Genomic DNA, 12,970 nt, shown 5'->3' with positions numbered 1-12,970 from the left:
CAGGAATGTGGCTTGAAAGAAGTTCTGGGATTTATATATTAATTAATTGAAACCTGCAACCCATTCTAAGTGATTAAAGACTTAACAATAATCTAGGTTTGTTCAATACATTGCATCAGTTGTATAGTACTTTGATCTTTTACTATAAGTTCTGTGTCTATGCTCCAGCTGACGAAGGAGCGGCACTCTGAAAGCTAGTCTTCCAAATAAACCTGTTGGACTATAACCTGGTGTTGTGTGATTTTGTTTGAACTTTGCCCACCCCAGTCCAAGACTGGCACCTCCACATGATGATGAAATGCATAGAGTAGCGGTAGATAGATTAAAGTTGGATCAGAGGAAATTTGAATTTCAAGAAAGAAAGAGAGAAATGCAAAATACTGAAACAGCAAGAAAGAGAACTTTAGAAAAAAGCAAATATAACCAGGAGTGTAAACTAAGAGAGCTCAAGTGGAGGAAAAGTTGGCCTTACCACCTCCCCTGAAGGCAACATTGCACAGCGACCTTGATTTTCCCAATTACTACCTAAGTTTGACGAAGCAGAGGTGGAAGACTTCTTTATGTCTTTGGTGAGCACTTTATATATAGAATTTTTAAAAAGGGTATTACCTAAATTTCTCTGTTGCAGATTCATTTTTATTCATTCACAGAATGTGGGTGTCTTTGATAATTTACTGCCCATTTCTAACTGACCTGAGAGATGGTGAGCTGCCTCTGTGAATCACTGCAGACTCGATGCACATACGCAGTGCTATTAGGGAGGGCCCAGTGACAGTGAAGAACTGGCAGCATACTTCCAAGTCAGGACAATGTGTAGCTCAGATGTGAACCTGAAGGTGTGGTGTACCATGAATCTATTGACCTTTTGAGGTGGTAGCAGTCACAGAGCTGTAAGGTGCTCTGTAAGGAGCCTTGGTGAGTGGCTGTAGATTTTCTTGTGAATGGTACGCACTGTTGCCATTGCACATGCATGGTGAAGATGGTGAATGTTGAAGGTGTTAGATGGGGTGCCATTCAAGCGGCATGTTTGCCCTGGATAGTGTCATGCTTCATTAATGCTGTTGAAGCTGCACTCAGCCACCAACCTTCTCCATATGTAAATGTCATTAAAAACCTTTCCCTGACCTCCCAAAGGATGCTGGTTGCTATCAGAGAATCACAACCCCAAGACGTCTTCAGACTATACCTATAAGGATACTTTGGATATCCAAGAAATTCATTGAGATTCTCAAAAATCCCTGATGTGGTGGTCAGGGTGCCATTAGAAAGACTCACAGGCCTTTTAGTAGCCAATTATTAGTCTTCTTAACCATCCAATCCTATGCCTAGGGCATTATCCCTGTGTCAGGATAAGGCCACCTTTGACAAGTAGCCTGGCAGTTTTATCAGTGTTAGCTGAGCACATCAGAGGGACATCATAATCCCCCAACTCAATGCCAGGGTCACCCCACCTCAGAAGTCTTGAACATCACATGCCCCTCTGACAGCTGAGACTGAGGTATCACAATATGGACTCCAGAAGTACTGGGAGTGTCTGTAGTCCCAGCACTGACCATTGCGCCAGTGGCACTGCTGAAAATATGAAAGTACCTGCCATCCAGTAACCATCATGCTTCTCTAAGGCTGGATTTTATCTGAAGAGAGAAGGACACAAGTTCTATCTCCAATCACTTAATGCTGCTCACAGCATTGAATGGCTGTGAGGCAACCATCAGAATTGAGAGCTCCTGCCCCATATCAACCCCGCCCCCACCCCCCCTCCCTCCCATTTCAGTGGTTGATAGGGAAAACTGAAAGATCCAATGATATGGAAACCAAAGCCTTCCCCAATGTTTCTTAACTGAAGTGCTGCATTGTCACATTTGAGAGGTAGTTTTGAATATGAAAAAATCACAGGAGCTCTTACATTAAGAACATAATAGTAGATAGAGCAGGATAGCACAGAAAACAGGCCCTTCAGTACACCATACTTCTGCTAACCATGTCATTCTAAACTAATCCCATCTACCTGAACATGGTCTGTATCCCTTTATTCCCTGCCTGCTCACATGCCTGTATAAATTCTTCTTAAACTTTGCTATCGAATCTGCTTCTACCACCTCCTGTGGCAGTGCATCCCAGGGACCTACCACCATCTGTGTAAATATTTTCCTTGCCCATCTCCTAGAAACTTTCCCCCTCTCATCTTAAATCAATGTTTCCTAGTATTTGAGAATTCCACCCCAGGAAAAAGACTTTGACTATCCAGCATATTCATGCCTCTCCTAATTTTATACATGTCTATCAGGTTACCTCTCATTCTCCGTCTCGCTGGCAAAAAAAACCAAGTCTGTCCAACCTGTTCTTATAGCGAATACACTCCAATCCAGGCAACACCCTGTTCAACCTCTTTTGCACCCTTTCAATGGCCTCCACATTCTTCTTATAGTGTGGTGGCCAGAACGGCACAAAATATCCCACATGTGCCCTAACTAAAGTTTTAATAGCTGCACATGACTTACCAACCTTTATAGTCAATGCCCTGACCAACGAAGGCCAAGCCTGCCATATGCCTTCTTTATTACCTTATCCACTTATGTTGCCATTTTCAGAGAGCTATGGACTTGTGTCCCAAGACTTGAAATTTGTATATTGATGTTTCTGAGGGTCCTGCCAATTTCTGTATGCTTTCATCTTGCATTTTATCTATGAGAATACATCATCTCACACTTGTCTGGATCAAACTCCAACAGCTCCTGCCCAACTTTCCAACAGATCTATATCCTGCTATATCTTTTGACAACCTTCCTCACTATCCACAACGCCACCAATTTTATGTCATCTGCAAACTACTAACATTTTCATCAAAATTCTTATATACATTACAAACAACAGAGGTCCCAGCGATGATCCTTGCTGAACATTACTGGTCAGAGTCCTCCGGTCAGAATAACACTCCTCCACAGCTACTCTCTGTCTTTTATGATCAAGCCAATTTTGCATCCAACTTACCAACTTGCCGTGGATCCTATGTGACTTCATCTTCTGAGCTAGCCTACCATGAAGAACCTTGTCAAATGCTTTACTAAAGTCCATGTAGACAACATCCACTGTCCTATCCTCATCAATCATCTTTGCCACTTCCTCAAAATGACAGAATTATGATCACTGTTGCCAAAATGTTCTCCCCCTGAAACTTGATCACTTGACCAGGCTCATTCCCCAATACAAGATCCAGTATGGCCCCTTCCCTAGCTGGACTATCTACATATTGTTTTAAGAGACCCTTCTGGGTGCACCTAATAAATTCTGGCCCATCTATGCCGTTTCAGTAAGGGAGAGTCCCCATCAATATCGCGGAAGTTAAAATCACCCACAAAAACCACCTTGTTGCTTTTATACCTTCCAATGATCTGCCTACATGTCTGTCTCTCTATTCCCCTCTGGCCAATGGAAGCTCTACAGTATTGCTCTATCATTAGTGACTGCACCTTTTTTTATTCCTCAGTTCCAGCCGTATGAGCCCTCTAAGATGCTCTCTCTTTGTCACAGGTGCACTATCTCCTTAATCAATGATTCCTCCACTCCCTTTACATCTCTCTCTATCATACCTGAAACATTTAAATCCTGGAACATTGAGTTGCTAGTCCTGTCTGTATCTCAACCAAATTTCTACAATGACTACATCATACCTCCATGTACTAATGCATGCTCTAAATCCATCTGCCTTGCCTATTATACTAGTTGCATTAAAATAAATACATTCAAAACGCCTAACCCACTGTATTCATTAATCTGGCCTTGCCTGTCTTCCTAATAGATTTACTGACCTAAACACTATCTTCTCCTCAATCATTCCATACGCTGACATACCACTCTAGTTTAGACCCTCTTGAGTGGCCCAGGCAAACCTCCCTGCAAGGATATTGATGCCCCTGCAGTTTAAGTGCAACCCATCCTTCTTGTACATGTGCCTCCTGATCTGGAAGAGATCTTAATAATCCAGATATCTGAAGCTCTCCCTCTTACACTGGCTCCATGCATTCAACTATATTGTCTTCCTAGTTCTGGCCTCAGAGATATCCTTGATCCTGGTACCAGATTTTATTTAACAAAGGATTTTTTAAAAAATCATGACAAAGCAACAACATCATCAGTAGAAAAGCAAATGTAAAATATATATTTTGTCATCCAGGTCTTCCTCAAGTCAATCACATTGCCTATGCCGAACACGCCAACACTGACTCAGTGAAGCAACCTCTTCATTAACATTGTGAGCTGATACTTGAGAGGAATCAAAATAGTAAAGGAGGCAGTCAACCTCTGTGGAAATAATTACTCGTTCTTCAATGTCAGGAAAACAAGCACAAATCACTGATTGCTAATAATTATTTAGACATAAAATAATGTGATTTTGTACTAACTTCTATTTCACCCGCAAGTGTTCACTCCCAATTAAATAACACCAGTGAGGTAAGTAGAAAGCATCCATCAGCAAAAATTATACCATAACGTTAATTATATTGTTAAATCAACAATAACATTCTTCAGAGGAGCAGATGCCTTCATAATTCAGAAGATGTGGTGCAGCAATTTGAAATTAACAGTAAGTTCATAACAGGTTATTCTATGCAATTTTATATTTACTATGTATACATGGCCGGGTTGAATACTTACTCCAGAAACAGATGCAATCATGTGTTTCTGTAGGATTGTTGATTCAGCTATTTTTGTTCCAGCATCTGCACAAACAAACTAGTGAGAATGACAGAGAGGTCCATTAGTTTAGATATCAGCCTTCAAGCCATTTATTCACATTCTCATTATTCTATAACTGCAACCTTCAAATGTCAGTTACATATATCACTCTTGTACAAGGTTGTCACTTACTTCAGTTATAACACAGGTAAATTATAGCTTAGTTGTTCCAGTAAATTTATTTGATTTTCTTTTCCTTTAAACAGGAATGACATGTGCTGTGATTGTGACCATGGTATGTTACGAATCATGTTCCTCGAAGATCACAAGATAACTATGGTTGACAGTGGTCATTTCGTGCTTCTAAATTTGTTTATCCAGAAGATCTTCACAGTTCCCCACATCTCAGTATCTAACTGCTCTGCAGATGTTTCCAGGGGTGTGATTCTGCTGTCTATATCTGTTGCTTGTGTAGGGAATAGGAACATCTCCAACTTTTCCCTACAATGTAAATCTTTAACCCTGCACATCTGTATTGAGAAACTTGGGTTTCTCTCTTGTGTTCCAGATATTCTAGGAAAAGTATAGACTTACCAGAGCTCTATACAGTTAGATTATGAGTTCCTCTGAATTAAAGGCTTGCAAATTAACAGTGGCTTTGCTCATTGTTGCTGGGTATTCATTAGATATATTTAATGCTCAGCCAACTAATACTTCTAGATATTTTCAAATTCATTCTTAGCTATTTGAATTTCATTCATAGAACACATTTGCTGCTTATTTTCCCTTCCAATGTGCAACATGTTATATTTACCTGCATTTCAAATACTTTGTCCACTATTTCTATTGCTCCTTTCAATCTGGTAACAAGAGCACATTCAACCATTTTGTTCTGCCCATCTAGAAACAGATGCCAAAACCCAGCTCTTTACTACTTCGCTTGACCTACAATCACTTCAGTGCTATCAAATTGTCTGGCCATCATCAAGTCAAGGCTGAGTGAAAATGTTCTCCAGCTAAATGTCAGGAAGAGTCAAAATCATTTTTGTTCCCCTTCATAAAAGCTGTTCCCTTGTCCCTTACTCTGTCCCCTTCCTATGTGCTTAAGCTCAACAGATCTTTCACACTGGCACTTGATTTTGGCTCACAACTATAAAATGAAAAATCCACATCCCTTATCCACTTGTTTTCTCAATTACACCCTTATTGGGTCCCTTTCCTGCACCCTCCATAAACGCTTGAACCCTGTTGTATGTAACCTATTCTGCTGCAAGTTCTATTCTCCCATGAATCTGTTCTCATTAGCTCACACTGCCTCCTAAAACATTCAACTTAAAACTTCCCTAATCTTCTAATTCTTCTATGGTCTTTAGTTGTCCTATCTCTGGATGAAGGGCTTATGCCTGAAACGTCGAATTTCCTGTTCCTTGGATGCTGCCTGACCTGCTGCGCTTTAACCAGCAACACATTTTCAGCTCTATCACTGGATGCTCCAGCTATGGTTTCAGCTTGCCACACCCTAAGTACAGCCCCAGTTCCCACTTCCTCTTCATGAAACTGGTTACATGAAACCCCTCTGCTTCTTGACAGTTTTCTCCACTTTTAAGAACCTAAGGATTACTTAAATATTCAGATCTCCATGATGTCATCAGTATGCAAAACCCTGAGCAGGGAAGAGCAGCTATAGTTTCTGAAAATGAGAAACCCATCGTCAGATGAATGATGGTTTAGAAAAGACACAGAAGTTAAGTTTTAAAGCTTTATTTTAGATATGTTTGTGGGTCAGAATGCTCAGGAATGTATATTGTGCCCTCAAAGGGAAGCATGGGACTCCCTTGTGTAAATCATCCACACCCTACCCCAACCTGATTATGTCACCAACATTTCCCACATCTAATCATAATTGGAGCGTTCCCCAACTTCTTGAGGTTGGTCAGAGCCAGTCTTCCCTCAAGTTGATTGCAGCCAGATCCTTCCTTATCCTTCAGTGATCACTGGGGCAAGTTCACAAATGTTTCTACTGCCTACCTCTACCCAGTGGCCAGTTATTCTACTTTCTTGAAGTGTTCTGGCTATACTCTCCAGGCTCTAAGCCTTGTCAGATTTATCACCGATGGTCACTATTGGATTCTTGCACACCTCTCCCACCAAAAAAAAAGCCTGTGTGCTCTGAAAATTTGATGCATAACAAAACAATATCAAACTCAATTAATTTTACAATGGCTACACATGCATTCATTTGGCTGTCTGTTTATAATCAAATAATTTCTTACCACAGTCTTTCAAGAAATGTTGCTAGAACAAAATGATTACAGTTATAAATTTGAAAATAATTTATTCAGCAAGTTATAGTTAGAATTTTATGAAAAATGAATTGCCTCCTAACACAGAATATTTGACCAAAACTTTACCTGCACCAGCAACAATAGATTGGTGTCTGGTAATGGCGACTTTAGCTTCAGTGCTTGTAACAATTCCAATACAACACTTCGTGAGAGGTAGAATTTATCCCGTTCCTGCAAGACACAAGCACAAGATACAACGAAATCCACGAGACACTTTGATGACTTTCAAACAACTTGCTAAGCATCTATTACTAACCATCTATTACTATTCTACGTTACAAGAAGTCCGATGCATTCAAGGACCACAAATATATGAGAAAATCTAGAATTATCAATTTTCATAGAAGAGAAACAATGGCCTCATTTTACCTTATTGAATGCTCGATGACACAAACCACACAATTCAACAAGATACGCAAGGCTGAAGACTCCATTTTGAATTACAAAACTCAACAATTTGGAAAATGGCTCCAAAAGGCTCTATAATTAAACATAATGGAAAATTAGGGAGTAAGACATCAAGTTAATTTAGAGCTAAAATAGATCTTACACGCAGAAATGGGAAAATACAACAGACTACAATCAGATCAGGAAGACCAACTATGCTTAGAACTGCAGGAGATTGGAGGGAGGGATACTAAACGACTGTTTTGCAGCAGTATTTACTGTGGAGACGGATTTGGAAGATCGAGAACTTGAGAAAAGAAATAGCGACAGCTTGAAAAATGTCCACATTACAGAGGAGGTGGTGCGGGACAGCTTAAAATTCATAAAGGTGGATAAACTCCTGGGACCTGATGAGGTACCTTACAACTCTGTGGAAAGCTAGGGAAGTGATTGCTGGACCTCTTGCTGAGATATTTGTACCATCGATAGCCACAGATGAGAAAACTAGAAGTTGGCTAACATGGTGTCACTATTTAAGGTAGGTGGGTAAGGAAAAGCCAGGGAACTAAAGACTGGTGAGCCTGACATTGGTGGTGGGCAAGTTGTTGGAAGGAATTCTGAGGGACAGGATTTACATGTATTTGGAAAGGCAAGGACTAATGAGGGATAGTTAACATTGCTTTGTATGTGGCTGTGCTTCAACCAGCAACACATTTTCAGCTCTGATCTCCAGCATCTGCAGACCTCACTTTTTACATGTGGAAAATTATGTCTCACTTACATGATGGAATTTTTAGAAGTAATGAAGAGGATTGATGAGGGCAGAACAGTGAATATGATCAATATGTAGTTCAGCAGGGCATTTGACAGGGTTCCTCATGGTAGACTGGCTAGCAAGGTTAGATCATATGGAATACAGAGAGAACTAATCATTTGGATATAGAACTGGCTTGAGGGTAGAAGGCAGAGGGTAGTGGCAGAGATTTGCTTTTCAGATTGGAGGCCTGTGACCAGCAGTGTGCCACAGGATCAGTGCTGGGTCCACTGCTTTTCAGCATTTATACCAATGATTTGGACACGAACAAACGAGGTATGGTTAGTAAGTTTGCAGATGACAGCAAAGAAGATCAGGTGAATTGGCCATGCTAAATTGCCCGTAGTGTTAGGTAAGGGGTAAATGTAGGGGTATGGGTGGGTTGCGCTTCGGCGGGTCGATGTGGACTTGTTGGGCCGAAGGGCCTGTTTCCACACTGTAAGTAATCTAATCTAAAAAAAAATTACCTCAGAGTACAACAAGATCTTTATCAGATAGGACAATCGGTTAAGGAGCAGCAGATGGAATTTAATTCAGATAAATGTATTTTACCTAAAAGGCAAATCAGAGCAGGACTTCTACACTTAATAGTAAGGTCCTCGGGAGTGTTGCTGAACAAAGAGACCTTGGAATGCAGGTTCATAGTTCCTTGAAAGTGTTGTCTCAGATAGACAGGATAGTGAAGAAGGTGTTTGCTAAGCTTGCCTTTATTGGTCAATGCATTAAGCATTGGGAGGTCATGTTGCAGATGTACAGGACATTGATTAGTCCATTTTTAGAATACTGTGTGCAATTCTGGTCTCTCTCCTATTGGAGGGACATAGTGAAACTTGAAATGGTTCAGAAAAGATTTACAAGAATGTTGCCAATGTTGGAGGGTTTGAGCTATAGGGAGAGGCTGAATAGGCTCAGGCTATTTTCCATGCAGCATTGGAGGCTGAGGGGTGACTTTACAAAGATTTATAAAATCATGAGGGGCATAGATAGGATGAATAGTCAAGATATTTTCCCCTGGTTGGGTGAGTCCAAAACTAAAGGGCATAGGTTTATGGTGAGAGGGGAAGGTTTAGAAGGGACCTAAGGGGCAACTTGTTAACACAGAGGATTGTGCATGTATAGAATGTGCTGCCAGAGGAAGTGGTGATACAATTACAACATTTAACTGGATTGGTACATGAATAGGAAGGATTTAGAGAGATATGGACCAAATGCTGGCAAATGGATTAGATTTATTTAGGATATCTAGTTGGCATGGACGAGTTGGACTGAAAGGTCTGTTTCCATGCTGTACAACTCTATGACTCCAGTCTATTATTACAAATTCATATCACAATAAATTTGTAGAGCTTGTATGGTAAGGATTAGAATATCGTATTGCAAGCAGTTTAGTTTGAAAATTTCCCTGAAGGGGTTATTTCAAGCTAAGAAAATTTAAGATCAGTTTAAGATCAAATTTAAGGAAGAGGCAATTAGGTTTTCAGGTCCTGGAAATGTGCATCCATTAAGTTAAACGCTATAGTTCTGATAGAAAAGGGAATTCACTTCTCATGGGTTACTATAAAGAAATATGGTTGAGATTAATGTGATTGTAATTTACTGCGTGTTCCAGAAACTTCATACTTGTGCTATATGTAACACATATTATTTGGTTTATTCTAGTTTGTTTTTCTTTTGCACAATAATTTCTGCTTTATTGTTAAAACTGAATCTGCAGCATTAAGTGTTTATATTTCAGTCAAATACCACTCTGTTACAACCAAAAGAAAATTCCATAATCTCTCAAAAGAGATTTCAATATGGGATCAGATTTGATCAGTAATAACATTAGCTTGGATCCTAACAGTGCAGCCTTCTGAAAAGATGTCACCAGGCACAGGCCACACACACAGACAAACAATAGCTCCCAGCAGGCAGCTTAGAGACCAATGAGTAAAGGACCAGTGGCACAAACACACCTCCACACTCAAAAGTCAATTACAAATGGTATTGTAAATAGAATGGTACCTTTTTGTGTTTTTTTTATTCTAATAGTTATATAATTTACCAGCGTGAGAATTTAGCCATTTATAGTTCTGTATTTCAGCTTACAGGGTATAGGTATGGCCCTGCAGAATCAAGGGAATCATTGTTTCACTTCAAGTCGTTCTGCTTATAGTGATGATTTCAGGAACACAACCACAACTTCAAGTGAGACCTTCCTGTAAATTTTTTAAAACAATTCTATTGGGGTAGCATGATGGTTAACAGCACCAGGGACCCGGGTTCAATTCCAGCCTTGAGAGACTGTCTGTGTGGAGTTTGCACATTCTCCCAGTGTCTGTGTGGGTTTCATGCAGGTGCTCCAGCTTCCTCCCACAGTCCAAAGATGTGCAGGTTAGGCCAAGTTAAACTGCCCACATATCGGGGGATGTGCTTGTTAGGTGGATTAGCCATGGGAAATGCAGGGTTACAGAAATGGGAGGGATGGTGAGTCTGGGTGTGATGGTCTTCAGAAGGTTGGTGTGGACTTGTTGGGGCAATTTGCCTAATTCCTCACTGTAGGGATTCTATTCTGTTGTGAAGTGACAGACTTGTCCTAACACTTTTCCATAATCTGAGGTCCTGACCTCTGTGGTGTTGCTGTGAGGAGGCACAGAGGCCAGGCATCTACCCATCGTTGAGAAATTCAAAACAGATTTACTTGTGCATCATCTAACAAACACTTAGAGAAGTACTAGCTGAGACCATTATAAATCATTTTGCCCTTTCGGTTACAATATGATATTTGGTAAATGAGTTGCCTGCAAAGAACATGGAAGCACACATGAAGCATACGTTGCACCTGTTTTTATCAAAGAGGAAGATTCTACCCAGGTCATAATGAGAAAGGAAATTCAGTCTCTACAAAGATTATAATTAATAACGAGGAGGTATTGTATAGACTGACTGTTCTTAAAGCTGACAAGGCACTGGGACAAGATGAGAGATTGAGATTAGTGTGAATGAAAATCACACAGAGGCACTGACAACAATTTTTCAGTCTTCCCTAGATTCAGCCCAGGACTGGAGAATTGCAAATTTTACACCTTTGTTCAAAAACATGGGTGCAAGGAAAGCCAAGTAACTACAAATCAGTCAGTTTAACAGCAGTGGTTTGGTGAACTTCTGGAAGCAATAATCTGGGACAAAATTAATAATCAGATGAAAAAGTGCAGATTAATTAAGGAGAGCCAGCATTTATTTCTTTGGCGAAAGTCATATTTGACTAACAAACGAGTGTTTTGATGAGATAGAGTTGATGAGGGCAATAATTTTGATATGGTGTTCATGGGCTCTAAGAAAGAATCTGACATAGTGCTGCACAAAAGACCTGTGAGCAAAGTTAAAGCCCATAGTATAAAAGAGATAGTAGCAATAAGAAAGCAAACTTGCTTGAGTTGATAGGAAGCAAACAACACTGATTAATCTGGATGTAGGTTTGCTCCCTGAGCTGGAAGGTTCATTTCCAGACGTTTCATCACTCTACTAAGTAACATCTTCAGTGGGCCTCCACGCGAAGCACTGTTGATAATTCCTGCTTTCTATTTATATGTTAGGGTTGGTGATGTCATTTCTGGTGATGTCATTTCCTGTCCTTTTTCTCCAACGGAACTCTATCAACAAACACATTGAGTTACACCCCATCTACCACCTCCTGAGAAGAAAAACAGGAATAGACATCACCACATGAAATGATGTCACCACAGGAAATTACATCACCAACCCACAGAAACCGAAACATATAAATAGAAAGCAGGAATTATCAACAGTGCATTGCCCGAGGCCCACTGAAGATGTTACCTAGTAGGGTGACAAAACATCTAGAAATGAACTTTCCAGATCAGGGAGCAAACCTACATCTAGAACCTCAACTTGAGCTAAAAGTCTTCTCAAAACTCACTCAGTACTGATTAGTTTATGATTTAAAGCTGAAGGAAGATTTGTAGTTGAGTTCGCCAGGAGTCACTATTGGCACTCTTGCTTTTCCTGATAATATATTAATGATATAGACTTTGGGCACAGTTTCAAAATTTGCAGATGATAGGAAACTTGGGAGCACTGCAAACCATGAGGACAGTGTGGAATTTCAAAAGGACACAGACATATTGATGGAGTGAGTGGGTAATTGCCTTATAATGTTCAATGTAGAGATTTGTGAGATGATGCATTTTAGTAGAAAATGCATGCAGACACAATATAAAATAAAGGATACAATTATTAAGTGTGTGCAAGAACAGAGGTTTGGGTGTACATGTAACTCATTAAATGTGGAAGGCTCGATTAAGAGAGAAACTAAGAAAGCATACAGTTTCCTCAACTTTATTAACAGGTGTACAGACTACAAGAATAAGAAAGTTATGTTGAACATGTATAAGACACAAGTTTGGCCTCAGCTAGAGTATTAAATCCAGTTCTGGGCACCACACTTCAAGTCTGAGAGAATGCAGATGTGGTTTACAAGAGTTGTTTCAGGAATGAGAAATTTCATCTATATAGATAATTCAGAAAAGCTGGGACTGTTCTCCTTCAGAATATTGTGTTCAGTTTTGGTCACCTTGATATAGGAAGGATGGTATTAAACTGGAAAAAGAGTGCAGAAGAAATTTACAAGTTTGGTGCAAGGATTCAAGGGTCTGAGGTTAGACAAGCTAGGACTTCTTTCTTTAGAGCATAGGAGACTGAGAGGGGATCTTATATATGTGTATAAGATCATGAAAGGCATGGATAT

The 12,970-nt window shown here is 40.0% G+C and overlaps 1 protein-coding gene across 3 annotated transcripts in view; it reads right to left on the bottom strand.

The window, feature by feature from the left end:
* Positions 1–12,970, bottom strand: part of LOC132818384 (protein unc-79 homolog) — a 213,267-nt gene that overhangs the window by 29,241 nt on the left and 171,056 nt on the right. For all 3 annotated transcript variants that reach the window (XM_060829360.1, XM_060829361.1, XM_060829362.1), the window contains 3 exons: positions 7,392–7,502; positions 7,089–7,193; positions 4,657–4,734 (listed from right to left, as the gene is read on the bottom strand). In XM_060829360.1, coding sequence (XP_060685343.1) covers positions 4,657–4,734; positions 7,089–7,193; positions 7,392–7,502 — 294 coding nt within the window. The remainder of the gene's footprint in view (positions 1–4,656; positions 4,735–7,088; positions 7,194–7,391; positions 7,503–12,970) is intronic.

This window comes from Hemiscyllium ocellatum, chromosome 8 (assembly GCF_020745735.1).
Source record: "Hemiscyllium ocellatum isolate sHemOce1 chromosome 8, sHemOce1.pat.X.cur, whole genome shotgun sequence".
NCBI classification, from domain to species: Eukaryota; Metazoa; Chordata; class Chondrichthyes; order Orectolobiformes; family Hemiscylliidae; genus Hemiscyllium; species Hemiscyllium ocellatum.
Note: the sequence above shows the minus strand (reverse complement) of the source record. Positions and strands in the feature narration are given on the sequence as shown.